The following is a 16,363-nucleotide window of genomic DNA, read 5'->3' on the forward strand; positions in this document are numbered from 1 at the left end:
GGCGGTTTAATGCCAGCGGTGCCAACGGTTGCTGGTAATTTAGCCGGCCGCTGGCCGCAACCCAGAAGCTTCCAGTGAACTGGTTGAAGGGGTGAAAACGCGCCAAGTATCACTGTTTACTTCACTGGAAACGATCGGACTGCACAAAGTACGCTTGAGCGCAATGGCGAGACAGAAAGATTCGAAAAACTGGTTAACCAAGTGCGATACAAATCGAATCCCCGCCTCGCCACACTGCCTGCAAAACTATAAACGGAGCTTTCCTCCCTCGATTTGCTACTTGACACACTCAAGAACTGTGGCTACAAAGTTTCGACCGGCTGAATGAAACGCCGAAGCCGAATGTTGCCGCAAAGGCCAACCGCCAACCGGCTGTACAAACTACTTGTCCGGACCGAAGCGCCCGCGGACCGGTTTCGGCAAGGGTTTCTTGGGTTGAAATAATACTTTTTAACTACTGTTTGCTCCGAACGGCGTCTTCACGGTTTTCCTTACCGTCTTACCGACCGCCGTGGCCAGGCCGTTTGTGTTTTGGAAGCATTTGAGCTGCTCGCTCAAAACATGTAAAACTATCTTGATCAAGCCCGATTGAAATTTATTGCGTTTAACGATGTTAGCTTCTAAACTGCGACCACGCAACGAGACTTTCGAACTCCAAATAGCAACAACTATTTTAAAACGCCAATACTCATCAGGGCAAGTCGTATGCTTATATTTGTTATAAAAGTTCTTACATAATAAATCCCCTCACTGCACTTGCTGCACTCCACTAGTTGGGTTTCTCCGGCGAGGATAGTATCACCTCATCGTTGTCCGAACTGGCGGCATCATCCTCCTCTTCGACCACCACCATTTCATCGCCGGGAATCTTTTCATCCGCAGCCGGTGTTGCACTTACTTCCATCGCTTCGTCGTCGCAGATATCCGATGTGCCGGCCGCCGTTACCGTCATCAAAGGGTCCAGCTTATTCTGCAGCTCTACGATTGACCGCATCAGGACCGTAAAGTCTTTCTTTTTCGTCTCAAGCTTCCGTTCCAGATCGGCCTTGCTGTCCTTCAGTTGATCGAGCTCCAGTTTCAAGGATTCCAGTTGATGAACCGTTTCTTTCCGGTCCGGTTGCTGGTTGATGATTTTTGCCAGCACGTCGTATTGCATGCGATTCTTTCGGATCTTTTTGGCCAGCACCAGATTCTGCTTGCTCTGTCCAATCTGCGTTTTGGCTGTTTCGATGCCCGACTCGATGGCGTCCGAGATGCCGGCGTAGTTTTTCAGCTCCTGCTGCATGACGTTCGCGTAGAAATCGGACTTTTTCATGTCGAACTCACATAGCGCCAGTTGCGCGAGCAACCGGTCGTAGATCGGTTGACTACCGGGAAAAGCACACAAAACGATGGTTATAAGCAAATGGAAATGTGGTATTGGCAATGTTTAATACCTGTTTTCTGGAGCATCATTCGAATTACACCACTTGATAAAAGTCTTAAGCAAATCATTCAATCGCCTATCGTCGCCGGTTCCATCGCCATCGATCTGCAGCCGACGTTTGATAACTTCCTCTGGAAACAAAATTTCGTATGACATCATAGAAGAGAGAGCACAGAGAGCTTGTTCACCTACCATCAGACATTATGCAGTAAAGGGCAACTTTTGTTTAACTTTGAAGAAAAATCACGGAAACCTAACGTAAAATAGCCTCAAAAGCACATTTGTTGTCGCTTTTCTTCTTTTCCTTTTATTGGCACTGTCAGATTTTGTTTACCTCTCGGATGCCCTTCAGTAACGTACGCTGCAATATAATTCAAACAATAACGTTCACATGGTGACCAAATAATGAGTTACAAATTAATTTCACCCAATTGATTCTCGACACTTTATTTGTTAGCTTCTTTCTCTTGTTGCTTTTGTAAGGACCAAACGCAAATTTTTCCTAAAGGTTAAGTTTCTTACCCCTCATTTACTGCTTCCTACCCCTCGGAAATCAGTGCGCGAGAACTGTCATTTTCAGCTGTCATTTTCATTTTTGCTGTAGTTGTGTTTCCGTGCTTTTATATTTGTGTTATCTTATCATGTAATTATGATGGCAGTTTTTCGTACGTTTCAGTTCGTTCGAGGCAATTATTCGCTCCTGTCGCGTTTCTACGGATCAATGTCGAACAAAGTATGTATTAGACGCACCGGCCAAGTGGGAAGATAATCGTGGGACTAACCGTTAGCCCAAAGTCTCAACGGAACCAGCGAGTTTCGCGGAAAGTTGCGCTAACCTTTCTAACACGCACCGTTCCGTTTGTCCACCGGTGCTTGCCCCGTTATCGTCCATTTGATCGACTTCCTGCCCTCATCATCGCCCGCCATCGCGATCGCAATCCGGGGAACATGTGTCCGGTGAACGCGGGTTTTCCGTTGCCACGGTCACCGCGGGTGCTAATCGCAGCAAGGGCTAGTTTTGGGTGTCTACTCAACGGAAGGGAAAGATGAGGTGAAACTTACACCGTACGCTGAGAAGTACAACGAATCAACAGCTGGAAAGTTGTTGGAGCAAATCAATATGTAAGTGTTCGTTTGTTTTATTTCCCCTTTCTTTCTCTCTTTCTCTTTCTCACTGTCTGTTTGTCTGTCTGTCTCTATCGGTAACATACTTTCCATACTCGACCGTGGGATGGCGATTCCAAATGGCGATCACTTTTTCGCACATCTTTTTCAATCGATCTTTGAGAACTTTGATTCATTATTTTTATCTATAGCAAAGCGCCATTTGAAAACATTATCCCCTTTTATCCCTTCACGATTCTAAATGTCCGAGCGATGAAAAGCGAAAGTTCATGCCGAACTTTGCCCGCTGGTGGAGTCTTCTTTTACAGGATGACTAAAACGGGCTTACCACCTTGTGGTGCTTGGCCGAAACGGATAACAGCCGCTTGTGCCGTGCAGGAATTGTTTTATGATACTGCACCATGCGCTGTGACACGGAGCCTCTCCTGGGGCGAACCATAAATCAGCGCAATAACGTCCCCAGTCCCCCTTGCGATTGCATCGAATCGGAAGCCTTGTTGGAAAGCAATTTTCCGCATTGAAACCACGACCTAAAGGCAGGCGCTCGGAAAGGTGGTCAAAATTTTAAACCATGCAGCCAGCACCTCACTTCGTTGTGCGGCACGTTGTCGGAAGCTGACAACGGGCGTCAACTAATGAGGGGGATATCTAATCTTTACACGCGCCAATCTTTGCATTAGCCCGTCGGATGATAAGCGACCCGTCGCATGTTGTCAAGCATCTCAACGCCGTCGCCATTGTTTGAATTATATACCGTGGATTGCAGTGTACTTATTTTACCGCAAGCACAGCAGGCTGCGACCGTGCTGGGCCTGCTGAGAGGTTTCATTACCATTCTCAACGGATCCCATCACATTTTTTGCTGTTTCTATGGGGCACCCGGGTTAATCTACAGATTGTCTATGGAAATTCAATTTCGCAACGTTACCGGCTTCAATCTTCAGCCTCGTGCATACATTAGGCTTTTTGTCACTCAATTTCTTGCGTTCCGCCCCGTTGACAAATGCTGTGGCGCGGTTGAGTAGATCAAATGGCATTGCGACCGAAGCGAGAAGGAGAGAAATGGAACCGAATGGAATTGCATATCGATCCGAAGCGCATATGCCGGGGTGGTCCGGGGTCGAACCTATAAATAGTTTGCTAACCCTTGATGCCATTTGTGCAATTGTCATTTGTTTTCGTGTTATCACATCGCTCCCCTTCTTCGGCGCGGTGTGGCGCACACACATTATGTGCATGCGATGCGCCGCGCGAACAGCTGGTTGCTTTGTTTCGCACTCCTTTCGCTCATCGCCTATATCATCCTCGGCCGCCGTCGCCGCTGGGTTAGTAACCATCGGTGTAGCTGTGCTGTGCAAAATGTTTCCCTTAACCGACTGCGTTTAAATATATGGCGCGCCATGGGAAGGATTTTTCAATTTCAATCTGCCCACCCCGCATTCGCGTGGGAAAATCCATTGCCCCTTTTCGGTACTATATTTAAAAGTCACAGTTGAAGGACAGTTCGTGACTCGGTGGCGATGAAGCACGGCAGCGGCAACAAAGTCGTAGTATCCACTTCTTCAGTTGGAGTAGGCATGGCTGACGCGCCACTCAGCGCAAATTGTGCTCCCCTTTTACTACGGCCCTCTGCACACACCATGGTTGTGTTGTCGGTGTTGCTATTCCAATTAAAACACTTTCCACAAGTCAGCCTCGTGGAAAATGCGGATATTTAGTGGCAAAAGTTTAGCACCCCGGGAAAACCATAAAAGCGATCCCTTTGCCTTGGGTGCCAAGCACCAGCGCTCGCGTACGCTTTATGTGGCTTGAGATGCTGTATAAATGAATAAATTATAACAAAACCCATTCGCGACAGTCTGCTGCGGCACCAGAAGCTTAAAAACAATCGATTTGCCTGCCCTGGAACCCCCGGACGGGCGCAGGTGCTCCGCTGGCAGCAGAGTACTCTTTGGAGTCGATTCCAAGTATGTGGATTGTCGCAACTTAACACGGGTGCTCGGGCACTGCGGCGAAAACCGGTGGGACCACCAACTGAGCTTGGGATCTCTTTCGGGATGTTCGAACAAAAATGACGAATTGGCTCAAAACAGGAAACATTCCGCCATTTCATTATTTGGCAACGATAAGCGTAATTTCCATAGCCCACGCTGATGATGCTAATACCCGTTCCAGATGGGGCCAAATAAAGAAATGTGGCTGCGATGTGCTGATAGCGGTGTGCGTAATAACGTTGACATCGGCGTCGAGAAATGGTTATAAAGAAAATTCATTTATAATCCACTCGACCTATGACCCTTTCCACAGGCCTACAGATGGGGTACTGCTGGTGCTGGTGCCACCGTTTCGTCGTTGTTGGTAAAGTGCCATTCGAAAGACTCCTTGCCGCAGTTTAGTGCTAATGCCCGAGCTAATGTTTCTGGCTCGCCACCCAGGCAAGAGGGGGAAAAACTGCAGAATTGCAGAAGGACAGTGGCAAATCTTCATCTTTTCTCGCTTCGCTTTGGGGTGCATCCTGTTACGTGTGTCCTGCCGTGTCCATGCGGTTTGGTTGCTTGCGTTCGATCGGCCGCTTTCGGAGTTTATCTGGCGAATTCAAATTATTCCGTTGATTGCGTTGGCTGCAGGGGATTGGTTTAGATTGCTATAAAAATTAAAATCATTGTTCAAAACTTGTCTGTTCGTTGTTTCATGATCTGATCTTTGATGAACACACATTAAGAATACGATCTTCACTGAATGCATCTGTTGTGCCGTGGTGTGCCTTTGTCGTTTCTTTCTTTACTTGTAGGCTGAACATAACAGTGAATTCTGCAACAAACAGGCGGAGATAGTTGGTTCCCGAGCTTTGCACTGCTTTTTTTTATCTCTCTTTCCCACTTTCTCACTCTGCTCTGCGATCTTTCTAACTATTTCTTACACTTCGCGTCCGATTTGAAACAATTTGCTGTCAGAATGAGTCACAGAGTTCTTGCCTTCGGAACCTTGGTGCATCTTTAGAACACCTTTTCTTTGCCAAACCCTTCAACCCGCCGTAGAGATCAATTTTTCTGTAGCTTCACCTACGGAAGCAACTCCCATTGCTTCGTTAATTCCCTACACACCTTTGGATTCCTTCGAGCTTCCCCTCTGCGCTCTCGGTGCTAGTGTAGTTTAAAGTGTAGTTTAAAAACACCACATAACTTTTACCACAAACGCCACCCCCCTCAGGCTTTTAGACGGCAAGCATAGCTCAATTCTCGTATTTTCGCCTTGTGCTTTCGTTTCAGATTCACTGTTATGTTCTAAGCCCTTCTCCCCGCGAGCCCCGCGCGCAATTCCGACGGAAGAGCGGAAGCATTCGCGAGCTTTAGTGTGAACTGATAGGAACAACCGACACAGAGATAGGCACGAACGCAACAGTACGCGCCTTCAGATCGATTGTTTTTGTGCTCATCACTGCAGCTCAAACGCACCCATTCTTCGTTCCAAACAAGAGGACTAAACGCTAGGTGCGAGTGCGAAAAAGTGTGTGTTACAAGTACTGTGTGTGTTTAGAGGTAAAAAAAACTTATTGGAAATTTTTGTCGTCCGCACCTCCGGACTGAAACGGAAAACAGAACACAGGCAGAGTGGGGTTGGTGTAGTTATGTCAATGCGTCGCCAGCAACAGCAGCAGCAAACGTTCAATGTACAACTGTTTTCCTCAGTGTCCAACTCTAGCGAATCGAGCAGGTACGAAGTGCTAAGGATGTGCTCCCTAGGTGGCAGCAGCGGCGGTGGCGCCGATGGCGATAGAGGCAGTGGTGGTGGTGGCGGTGGCGGAGCTGGAAGCAGCAACAGTAGCGGCAAGAAACGGCTCACCACCCTGAACGGCATCCCGACGAGTGTGGATGATAAAGCGAGTGACTTCCTGTGCCCGATCTGCTTCGACATCATCAACGAGGCGTACATTACGCGCTGCGGGCACACGTTCTGCCACCAGTGCATTGCCCGCTCGGTCGAAGTCGCGAAAAAGTGCCCCAAGTGCAACTCGCCGCTTGCGTCACAGGAGCAGATTCTGCCCAACTTTCTGCTGAACGATCTCATCTCCAAGCACCGGCTGAAGACGGGCATCGGAGGGCCGGCCGGTGCGGGGGGCGGGGGCGGTCTGCAGTGGCCCAAGTCCCAGTCCGGGAACGCTTGCTCACCGAAGGGGGCGGCGCACCCGGGCACCACGGGCGCAGACGGTGAAGGCGATACTTTGAAGCACTTTCTGGCGACGGAGTCGAAAAAGCTGTCGCTGTCGGACGTGAACGTGATGCTGGAGATACTGACGCAGCGCAAGACGCTGCTGGAGGCGGAATCGTGTGCCGCCCAGAACCGGCTGCTGCACGAGTTCCTGAAGCACTTGCTGAAGCAGAAAGAGCAGCAGCAGCTGCAGATCGGGAACGAGATCGCCCTCATCCGCAGCGATCTGCTCGAGGTGGAGAAGGTGCTGAAGGACGTGCAGAGCAGCTGCCCGTCGGTGGCCGAGGTCGAGCGGAGCGTGCAGGACGAAAAGGACGAGAACGTGGTCGCGATCAAACGCCAAATCATACAGATCATCGATACGATCGACCACATTTTCGTGCCCTCGACCCAATCGCCCATGGACGATGGCTCCTCACTGACGGGCGAATCGTACGAAGGGTTCAACTTGCACGCGCACCCGGCCCGGCCCGGTCAGCACGGTTCCGGCTCGGTGGCGGGCTCGCTGTCGTCCACCTCCACATCGTTTCTGGCCCGCAAGCAGCGGATGTATCAGCACTTTGACGACTTTGTCCAGTGCTACTTTGCGGCACGCAGCGAGGAGCTGTTCTTTGGCAAGGATCGTTCGTTCAGCTCGGACTCGCTCGGACTCGTTGCCGATCGCACGCTGTCCAGTGGTGCACCGAGTGTCGACACGGGGCTTGCCCCTACGATCGGTACGACCCCGAGCGCCGGTGGCGGCTCGAACCTGTCCCAGTCGCAGTCAACGAACGATATGACCCGCTCGAGTGGTGTTGGCGGGCGCTCGTCGTCGCTCGATACGTTCCGCGAGAATCTAATCAAATTCTCCAAGTACAGTGCGCTACGGCCGCTGGCAACGCTCAACTACTCTAGCGACTCGAACTACGCGTCGACGATCGTGTCCAGCATCGAGTTCGACAAAGACAGCGAGTACTTTGCGATCGCGGGCGTCACGAAGCGGATCAAGATCTTCGACTACTACACCGCCATCCGGGATGCGGCGGTCGACATCAACTATCCGATCAACGAGATGACCTGCAACAGCAAGATCTCGTGCGTGATCTGGAACACCTACTTCAAGCAGGTACTCGCCTCGAGCGACTACGAGGGCATCGTCACGATCTGGGACGTGCTGACGCGGACGCGCACGAAAACGTTCGAAGAGCACGACAAGCGGTGCTGGTGCGTCGACTTCAACGAAGTGGACACACGCCTCCTGGCGTCCGGGTCGGATGATGCGCGCGTGAAGCTGTGGTCACTGAACGTCGATCACTCGGTCGCCACGATCGAGGCCCGCGCCAACGTGTGCTGCGTCAAGTTTAACCCGAAAAGCTCCTGCCACCTGGCGTTCGGGACGGCCGATCACTGCGTCAACTACTACGATCTGCGCAACCTGAAGCAACCGCTGTGCCTGTTCAAGGGCCACCGGAAGGCGGTGTCGTACGTGAAGTTTCTCAACACGGACGAAATCGTGTCGGCCAGCACGGATGGCCAGCTGAAGCTGTGGAACATCAACTCACCGCCGTTCTGTCTGCGCTCCTTTACCGGGCACATTAACGAGAAGAACTTTGCCGGGCTCGCCACCAACAGCGACTACCTGGCGTGCGGCAGCGAGGACAACTCGCTCTGCGTCTACTACAAAGGCCTGTCGAAGCAGCTGTTTAATCTGAAGTTCTCGAGCACCAGCGGTGGTGGTGGTGCTGGCGGCGCCGGAAGCGGTAGCAGCATGCGCAGTGGTGGCGCCCTGGCGTCGTCGGACGTGGAGCGCGGCAGCACCGATGGGAACGAGTTTGTGTCGGCAGTTTGCTGGCGAAAGCAGAGCAACATCATCATTGCGGGCAACAGCGAGGGCATCATCAAGATACTGGAAATAGTGTAGAACCGTCCCGGGGTACGATCGATGCCTCCACGAGGTGCTGTAGAAAGGAACGGTTAAGTGCTGCTCTACATTGTTAGATGCCGTTTTTTACAAGTAGTTTAAAAGAGCGATCGAACGTAGCGTGAAGATGACGACCCCCTTTTTGTATATATATATAGAACTGTTAAAGCCTGTTTGTTTTTAATGTTGCCAAAGCTCCGCACAATAGCAACAGCAGCAGCAGCAGCAGCACTTTCGATGGCCTCGACCGATGCTGATGGGAGCCGTTTTTGTGCTTGAATCGGAAACATGAAAGCGAACAAACCATAAGACTTATACCGTGCCCGAAAGCGGTACGACACACGGGCAGAGCGTTCGCCAGAGAAGTCAATTAGCAGCAGTGAACTCTGTATAAGCGCGCGTACCAGTTGAGACACGTCCCCTTCGGTATCCATCCGCTCATGCAACGAAACGGAACCGAACCTAGTGGGATGCCAAGATCACCGTCCATCGGAAGGAAATACAGAATCAGTTGCATAACATTCAATTCGTAACAATGTAACGAAAGGAGTTTCTTCAGAATGCCACGCCGTGGCCCGCGCATTTCGTTACACGCGCGCAATGTTGCTTACCATTCAAAAGGTTTGGTAACTTTACTCTGGTTTACGCTTTTGTATAGCTTTATCGGATAGTATTTTTAAGTTAACAGTTTTTTACCTTCTCTCTTTCTCTCTCTCTATGTAATATGTTGCATAATCGTCTTCCTTTCCATTATTCCGAGAGCGGGCGTGTAAATGCTTTCCGAAATATTAGCTTCGCCATTCCTTGACAGCTAGAGGTGTGTCTCGGCATCGCCCAAACGCTGCCATAGATGATTAGCAGCGCAGAAAAGAGAACTATTTTTGTACATTTTAAACAAAGTGTCACTTAACCAATGTCCCCGTAGGCGCGAAACTAGCGAGGCGCGCTGTGTGTGTGTGACGAGAGCATAGTACGAAGAGCCCTTAGGCGGATGTCGAGCCGGTACACTAGTACAAGAGAGGGTTAAGGCGCATAAAGTTACGTACCTTTCGGAGAGTTACGTTTAGAAGCAGCGAATATGTTCAAACTAGACTTGATCACAGAGTGCAGTGGTTCTGGCGAAAGGCCGATTAACAAATATGCACTTTGTTACAACGTTTTGTCCACGGTTTACGTTTTAAATGATTAGTTTAGCGAATAAATAAACACCAAACACGATGATTCTTTTTCCTTTTCAAAACCACCGGCCACAATCAGTTAACGGTAATTTAGGTGCTCCCCAGAAAACGAACCGTTTATTAACGGTGCCATGCGCACGCCTCGCTAACATTCAACTATCTCATTATCGGTAGCTGCGGACCGGTGAAGGCTGGTCAAACGCGCATTTTCTGGGGTCTGGGCAAGTACCCGGCCGTGGCGGTGACCGGTTTGGGCGATGCGAGCAAGTGGGACGAGCTGGACGAGATCGATGGTGCCAAGGAGAATGTACGCATCGCGGCCGCCGCCGGTGTTCGGGCACTGGTGGCCAACAAGCTGCCCGAAATCGTACTAGAGGACCTGGAGCACCCGCAGCAGTCGGCGGAAGGGGCTACGCTGGCCAACTACAAGTTCCAGGTGTTCAAGAGCAAGGACAAGCAAACGAGTCTGCCGACCGTTCGGTTCGCTGACGATGCACCGGGAAAGATCGACTGGGAGCGGGGCGTCACGATTGCCGAAGCGCAAAACTTCGCCCGACTGTAAGTGACACATCAACGCGTTGGACGCGCGATTGGAGCGGGATTACTAACCTGTGTTTGGTGTGTTTGTTGTAGGCTCATGGAAACACCGGCCAACCACATGACGCCGACAATCTTCGCGGACACCGTCAAGCAGCGACTTGGTGCGGCCGGCGTTGAAGTGCTGGTGCACGACGAGGCATGGGCCAAGCAGAAGGGCATGGGATCGTTTTTGTCCGTCACGAACGGTTCCGTCGAACCGGCACGCTTCGTCGAGCTGACGTATCGCGGATCGCAGGCCGAGCAGTGTGTGGCACTCGTCGGCAAGGGCATTACGTTCGATTCGGGCGGTATCAGCCTGAAGCCCTCCGCCAGCATGGATCAGATGCGGGCCGATATGGGCGGAGCGGCCAACGTCGTGGCAACCATGCTGGCCCTGGCTCAACTGAAGGCTCCCGTACACGTGAAAGGGTTCGTGCCGCTGTGCGAAAACATGCCGAGTGGCACGGCCACCAAGCCGGGCGACGTGGTGTATGCGATGAACGGAAAGAGTATCTGCGTGGACAACACGGACGCCGAGGGCCGCTTGGTGCTGGCCGATGCGCTGTGCTACGCCTCATCGTAAGCCACGACGTTACCCCGCTTACCCCGAAACCCGGCACTAATCACACGCCACTTCCACTGGCGTTCTCTTCTCGCTTCAGATTCAATCCAAAGCTGATCCTCGATATAGCCACGTTGACGGGTGCCATCAAGGTGGCGCTCGGTGACTGCGTTTCCGGTGTGTTCTCCAACAACAACGCACTGTGGAATGTGATCCACGAAGCAGGCTCACAAACGGGTGATCGGGTGTGGCGTATGCCGCTCTTCAAGCACTACACCGATCAGATGTGCGACCATAATGGTTACGACTTGAACAACCTCGGGAAGGGCAAAGGCGGCGGTTCGTGCACGGCCGCTGCCTTCCTGAGGGAGTTCGTACCGAAGGGTACACCGTGGCTGCACGTGGACATTGCTGGCGTCATGGGTGATTGCAGTGATCAGAGCTACACCGGCGCCAAGGGTATGACCGGTCGTCCGATGCGTACGCTCGTGGAATTCGTTACGAAGGCCAGTGCTAGTGCCTAAAGTCGAGCAACCAGTGCCAGTGAACGCGTTGAAACCGGCATGATTGTTTTATTACCGTTTCAAAATAGGGAATGCATTTCATACAACTACATTTCATAGCGATCAACCGATCGATCGCTATTCGAAGCATCACTAGCGCGTGTAACGGTTGCAATTCGCCAGTGTTTTCACACCTTCGTTATAGCGCCAATCGTACAAACGGAACCAATGCCTTTGTTTTCTTTCTGTTTAAGTCGGGCTTCTGCCGTGGGCAGATTTAAGTTGGTAAATAAATAATAAAACAATTTGATAGTGGCACAGTGGACTTCTCGAGTGTGTTTTTTCTATCGCAAACTCCCAATTTACAGTTGAAGCCAACCAGCTAGATGGTAACCCAACTCCACGAATTCGAATTCGTTGTTCAGCAAATGAGAGCCAGTCAGTTTTTGACACGTTTCGTTTTCGCGCCAAACGCGTTGCCAGTTTTGTTGACATTGTCTCCATGGAAACTATTTAACGGTGAGGCTGACAGTGTTTTACAAGTTTTCTTTAAGTATGCAGAAAAGTTTCGTTTCGGCATTCAAACTTGATGGCGTGCCTATTTTGCCACCGCTGGTAAGTGAAGAGCACAAAACCATCGAAAACGCTCGCGCGCGTACCGGTTTGCTTCGGTAGCAATTGAGCCCTTTGAATGCCTTTTCCCCTTTCGCAGATCAACGATGAAGTGCGTGCAATGGTTGAGCTTAGTAGGCAGCAGGCTGTGGCTATCGAGCAAAGACTGCTGCAAATGCGAAGTAATGTGGCTCTCCAGAATAAGTGCCTTTACGAGCAATCGGAAGGACTACAACAACCGGCAGTGCTTCATCCGTCACCCGAGTTGAACCTTTCTACTCATTCTCCTCCGGACACAAAAGAGGAACAATATCACCCGGAGCACTTCGAAATAGTTGCGGATGAAGCGCCACAAGCAGACGATGAAGATGGTGCTGCTGCTGCTGGCGCTCCTACCACCGCAGTGCAGGACGTTGAGCAGGAACCAGAACTGCCCGTATCTCCCGAAAAGTCACCCATTGTTCCTTGTCTTGATCAGCAAAGTTCTAGCACTTTTTGTAGCCCGCCGGAAACAGTCGACACAATCGTGTCAATCGACATCGATCATCAAACCATAACCCCGGCAACACGCACCGTTACTCCGACGTCGGAGCAAATGCTTCCGTGGGTCACGTTAGTACGAAGCAATACGTTCGATTTGAAGAAACCAACCATCGACCTAAGCAACCTACGAGGGGTGCAACACTCCACGCCGGTCGATCGATCTAAAGGTACCGCCGTCGAAGGTTTCATACGCTCCCCAAAGGCCGCAGTTAAATCGACTCCTGCTCGGGCCAGCGATAAGAAAGGTGCCCATCGGCCAACACCAGCTGAGCGAATCAGACCTCATACAGTGCCTCGCGTTGTACCAGCAGCAACTGAAGTGGTGTCGCATCAACCCAAGCAACCCGTTCCGAAGAAACGAAAGTCGCGCAACCGTAAAACCAGCAACTGCTCGGCCGCTTCAAGTTCCACCGTGAATCTGAGTGTGGAAAGCATTTCGAGTGCACTGTCGGAACACGAGCAGCGGATTTCGGAGCTGCTGAAGCGACAGGAAGAAGAGCGGCTACTGTTGGAGAAAAGTTTTCGTGAGCAAACACAAGAACTGGTGGCCCTGTGTGGTAAATCTTTGCCTGTGGCTAACGAAACACCAACGATGGCCCCTAGTAGTGGCAGTACCGAAATTAAACCGGCTCTGAGCGTAAGTCTGTTGTCGCTCTGCGACGTGTCGTATGAATCGTGCAGCGACACCGATGATGCCGCTTATCAGACGTGCCACAATAACGGTACATCGGACGAACGATGGAGTAGCAACGGCGTAACGGCGCTGGCACCAGCTTCGCCGAGGCTAGACACAAACGGCAATCGCCGAATGGTCAACGGCATCGAAGAAGAACGGCTTCTGAGGGCCGCCACGATCATCAATGCTTACGCCAGGGGCTACCTAACAAGGCGCCTCTTTCGAACGCAGAAGATACAGTCCATCAAACAAACTATTGTAGATAGTCTGTGCTTTATCCTGAATTCACGCAATGAATCAAGTGTAAAAAGTGATCCCATGGCCGTATCATTGCGGCGGAAAGCCTTTCAACGGGTTGCCCTTTGCCTGGACAATCTGCACGACATTTTTGTCAACTACACGTCCCAGAAACGGCTGCAGATGATTCAACGCGATCGGTACCTGAAGCAACAGCAAGCAGCCCATCGACAAAGTAGCCCTTCACTTAAAGTGCAAGGATCAGCGCAGCGGCTCGGTTAGAAGTGTAGTAGAAACTGAGTAAACCGTGTTTCCTTCTTGAAAACAAAATGCCTTTTTTACAATAAAAATACATTAAACCAAACATTTTTCTTTCCACAATTGCGAATGAAACTCAGATAGCGGCTTCTTGGGCGTTGAGCACACCATATTTCCTCATTTATTATCCATGTTTTCTCTTAGTTCTCTTAGTTTTCATCTACTTAAAAGCAGTCCACTGTTGGTTTACTAACTCCCTGTCGCAGACATCTTAGCGGGCTAAGGAAACGTTCCAGGGAGGGGAAGCCACTTCCGGACGGACCGCCACGGAGTATAGAAGGACAAAACGGCAAACGTTTTGCGAAATCGATAGCCAAAGACGATCGCGGCGGCAAAGACGCGGAGAGAAGAAATACGCTTCGCCGCGATCGAGGCGCGCGGATCACGATGCGCAGTCCGTTTCGTCCGGTGGAAAACAAGGAGGGGGTTAGTAATAGGAAGCGAGCACACATTTTACATGCACGAAGACAACCGCCACGTCGCGACCGTCTTCGTGCGAAAGATCATCCGCCTTTCAATTACAGTATGGGACAATCTTTCTTTTATACATCTTTAGTGTTACGGAGACAAATAGTATCTAAAAAGAAAACGAAAATCAATTTCCATCCCCCCTCGGACGATGCGAACACGGAGGTCCTTGGCGGGCGAGGGGGGAACGTCGCTATTAACGCTCGCGATGCTCCGATCGGTTGCTTGAGGACCGATCGAGCAGGAATCTTGGGGGGCTAGGAGCGGGAAGCGGTAGAGATAACAAATAGTTCGAGTTCGTTCGTTGCAATTGCGTGTGAGAAGTGGTTGAGTGTGTGCCAAACGGAACGGAGCGAGAAGTTTGGTAGGTGGTGCGTTTTGGTAGGCTCTGTCTAACGGGAGTGGGCCAGAGTTTGTGCCAGGAATCTCTCTCTGGTTCCAGACTGTTTCGCTGCCTTTTTGACTGTATGCTGCTGCTGGTGGTGTGGTTTTTTCCATTGTAACTGTTGTCATATGCACGATGCACATGATGCTCTGCGAACGTGGCCTATCTGCAACCCATGTACTGAACAGCCTTGCAATGACGGTAGAGAAAGAGGTAGTGCTGAGGTAGCGGGCAGCGGGTGGATTCCGTCGCTAGGGATGGCGACGAGAGCTTCCACCCCGCTTGCCGGTCTCAGGTTAAGGGACCGCCGTGAAATTCGGCTGAAACGGACCCGCGACCACGACCTCTTCCACGGCCACGACCTCTACCGCGACCCCTGCCCCGCCCGCGTCACCTTCGACCATCGCCCATACCAACTAGATCTGCAAGAGAGGAACCAAAAAACTAAGTCACACACCGCGCAATGTCGACATTCGTATGGTAGCACCAGGACCGATCCGGACAGTTGGCTCACCTATATTGCTAGCCGTTTTCTCCAGATATGCCAGCGGCCCTTGAAGGTTCGGTCCAGCCCCGGGGGGAAAGCCCGGCCCACCACCGCCCGGTTGTCCCACGTTGCGCGGAACACCACCCTGCTGAAAAAGCTGCGCACTGGCGGCACTCATCGGAAGCTGTTGCATTTGCTGCTGCATTTGTTGCTGTTGTGCCTGCAGCTGCTGTTGATGCTGGTTCTGCATCTGTTGCACTTGCGCCATATTCTGGAGCGACATGTCAAACACAGTTTTCCCCCTCCCGTTACATTCCGCATTCACACGAGCCGATTGCCCTCTATCCAGCATTACCTGCATCGGTAAGTTCATGCCACCGCCGGGCATGATGGCACCACCCGGTGCTCCCGGTGCTCCTCCGGCCAAATTTCCCCGCATATCGGGAGCCATCGATTGGATCGGTTTGTTGAAATTCTGCTGATCCGAGAGCAGCTGCTTCCACGTTTCAATCTTTTCGTAGTGCTTCCGTATCAGCTCGTCTTTGCGCGCAATTTCCTGCTTGAGGTCGAAGTTTTCTTCCTTCAGCAGCAGATCGGGCTTCAGTGCCGAAAGAAGGAACCGTTTCTGCAAAAAGAACGCTTCCATCTGGCGCGCCAGATCTATGAATTTCAGCGTTGTCTGGTCGACCTCCACCTTGATTTCATCCTTGTCGATTCCGGTTGCCGATTCTTCCTTCGTAAGGGCATGAATGCACGACTGTAAAAGGCAACGGGCGGCTTTAGTGTACGACGAACCCTGCAACAGTGAACCACCTTCGAAGGCGCACCTGAAAAGCTTCCTCTAGTTCGTCCACGAGGTTCCCGCTACCGTTCGAAGAGGAGGCCATCGCGACCGACACCACTAGCTATCACTCCAACCGATATCCTGGCTGGTGTTCAGCACTCCAGAGCGGAAAATATTATCGATTGCCTGGAATTATCGAAGATGCTGCCGAGGATGGTCGACGGAGGCAGTTTTGTGTTGTGACGTTTGTTGAGCAGCATCTCAAGGTTGGTACACCACCAAGGTTGGTATATTTGTCGTACCTGTCATACAAATCAAATTTGAAGGAACATTTTTTTGCAATCGATTCTGGAGTAATAGAAAATTAGTTG

The 16,363-nt window shown here is 51.2% G+C and overlaps 5 protein-coding genes across 5 annotated transcripts; 3 read left to right on the top strand and 2 right to left on the bottom strand.

The window, feature by feature from the left end:
* Positions 1–700: 700 nt before the first annotated feature.
* Positions 701–1,713, bottom strand: LOC128273719 (THO complex subunit 7 homolog). The gene is made up of 3 exons (XM_053011748.1): positions 1,619–1,713; positions 1,437–1,557; positions 701–1,367 (listed from the first exon to the last, which is right to left on the bottom strand). The coding sequence occupies exons 1-3, from the start codon at positions 1,626–1,628 to the stop codon at positions 770–772; spliced, it is 729 nt and encodes a 242-aa protein (XP_052867708.1). The 5' UTR covers positions 1,629–1,713; the 3' UTR covers positions 701–769.
* A 4,472-nt stretch (positions 1,714–6,185) lies between these two features.
* Positions 6,186–9,114, top strand: LOC128275425 (E3 ubiquitin-protein ligase COP1-like). Its single transcript, XM_053013918.1, has one exon. The coding sequence runs from the start codon at positions 6,186–6,188 to the stop codon at positions 8,658–8,660; it is 2,475 nt and encodes an 824-aa protein (XP_052869878.1). The 3' UTR covers positions 8,661–9,114.
* A 146-nt stretch (positions 9,115–9,260) lies between these two features.
* Positions 9,261–11,503, top strand: LOC128275430 (cytosol aminopeptidase-like). Its single transcript, XM_053013922.1, has 4 exons — positions 9,261–9,286; positions 10,013–10,396; positions 10,472–10,996; positions 11,080–11,503. Exons 1-4 carry the CDS (start codon positions 9,261–9,263, stop codon positions 11,501–11,503), a joined length of 1,359 nt encoding a protein of 452 aa, XP_052869882.1.
* Positions 11,504–12,037: 534 nt separating this feature from the next.
* LOC128275431 (uncharacterized) lies at positions 12,038–13,832 on the top strand. The gene is made up of 2 exons (XM_053013924.1): positions 12,038–12,097; positions 12,195–13,832. The coding sequence occupies exons 1-2, from the start codon at positions 12,038–12,040 to the stop codon at positions 13,830–13,832; spliced, it is 1,698 nt and encodes a 565-aa protein (XP_052869884.1).
* Positions 13,833–13,988: 156 nt separating this feature from the next.
* Positions 13,989–16,183, bottom strand: LOC128272726 (mediator of RNA polymerase II transcription subunit 28). Its single transcript, XM_053010593.1, has 4 exons — positions 16,036–16,183; positions 15,564–15,965; positions 15,236–15,479; positions 13,989–15,143 (listed from the first exon to the last, which is right to left on the bottom strand). The coding sequence occupies exons 1-4, from the start codon at positions 16,093–16,095 to the stop codon at positions 15,112–15,114; spliced, it is 738 nt and encodes a 245-aa protein (XP_052866553.1). The 5' UTR covers positions 16,096–16,183; the 3' UTR covers positions 13,989–15,111.
* Between the last annotated feature and the right edge of the window lie 180 nt (positions 16,184–16,363).

The sequence above is a fragment of the Anopheles cruzii genome, chromosome 3, assembly GCF_943734635.1.
Source record: "Anopheles cruzii chromosome 3, idAnoCruzAS_RS32_06, whole genome shotgun sequence".
Lineage (NCBI taxonomy): Eukaryota > Metazoa > Arthropoda > Insecta > Diptera > Culicidae > Anopheles > Anopheles cruzii.

Excerpts from the sequence above, each read along its gene's own strand:
- LOC128273719 (XM_053011748.1), bottom strand. Across the intron at positions 1,368-1,436 it reads AATGATGCTCCAGAAAACAG|TCAACCGATCTACGACCGGT; the intron begins GTATTAAACATT and ends TTTTCCCGGTAG.
- LOC128275425 (XM_053013918.1), top strand. The coding sequence starts at position 6,186 with ATGCGTCGCCAGCAACAGCAGCAGCAAACGTTCAATGTACAACTGTTT.
- LOC128275430 (XM_053013922.1), top strand. The coding sequence starts at position 9,261 with ATGTTGCTTACCATTCAAAAGGTTTG. Across the intron at positions 10,397-10,471 it reads GCGCAAAACTTCGCCCGACT|GCTCATGGAAACACCGGCCA; the intron begins GTAAGTGACACA and ends TGTTTGTTGTAG. Across the intron at positions 10,997-11,079 it reads GCGCTGTGCTACGCCTCATC|ATTCAATCCAAAGCTGATCC; the intron begins GTAAGCCACGAC and ends TTCTCGCTTCAG.
- LOC128275431 (XM_053013924.1), top strand. The coding sequence starts at position 12,038 with ATGCAGAAAAGTTTCGTTTCGGCATTCAAACTTGATGGCGTGCCTATT. Across the intron at positions 12,098-12,194 it reads TGCCTATTTTGCCACCGCTG|ATCAACGATGAAGTGCGTGC; the intron begins GTAAGTGAAGAG and ends CCCCTTTCGCAG.
- LOC128272726 (XM_053010593.1), bottom strand. The coding sequence starts at position 16,095 with ATGGCCTCCTCTTCGAACGGTAGCGGGAACCTCGTGGACGAACTAGAG. Across the intron at positions 15,480-15,563 it reads GCATGAACTTACCGATGCAG|AATATGGCGCAAGTGCAACA; the intron begins GTAATGCTGGAT and ends ATGTCGCTCCAG. Across the intron at positions 15,144-15,235 it reads GAAAACGGCTAGCAATATAG|ATCTAGTTGGTATGGGCGAT; the intron begins GTGAGCCAACTG and ends CCTCTCTTGCAG.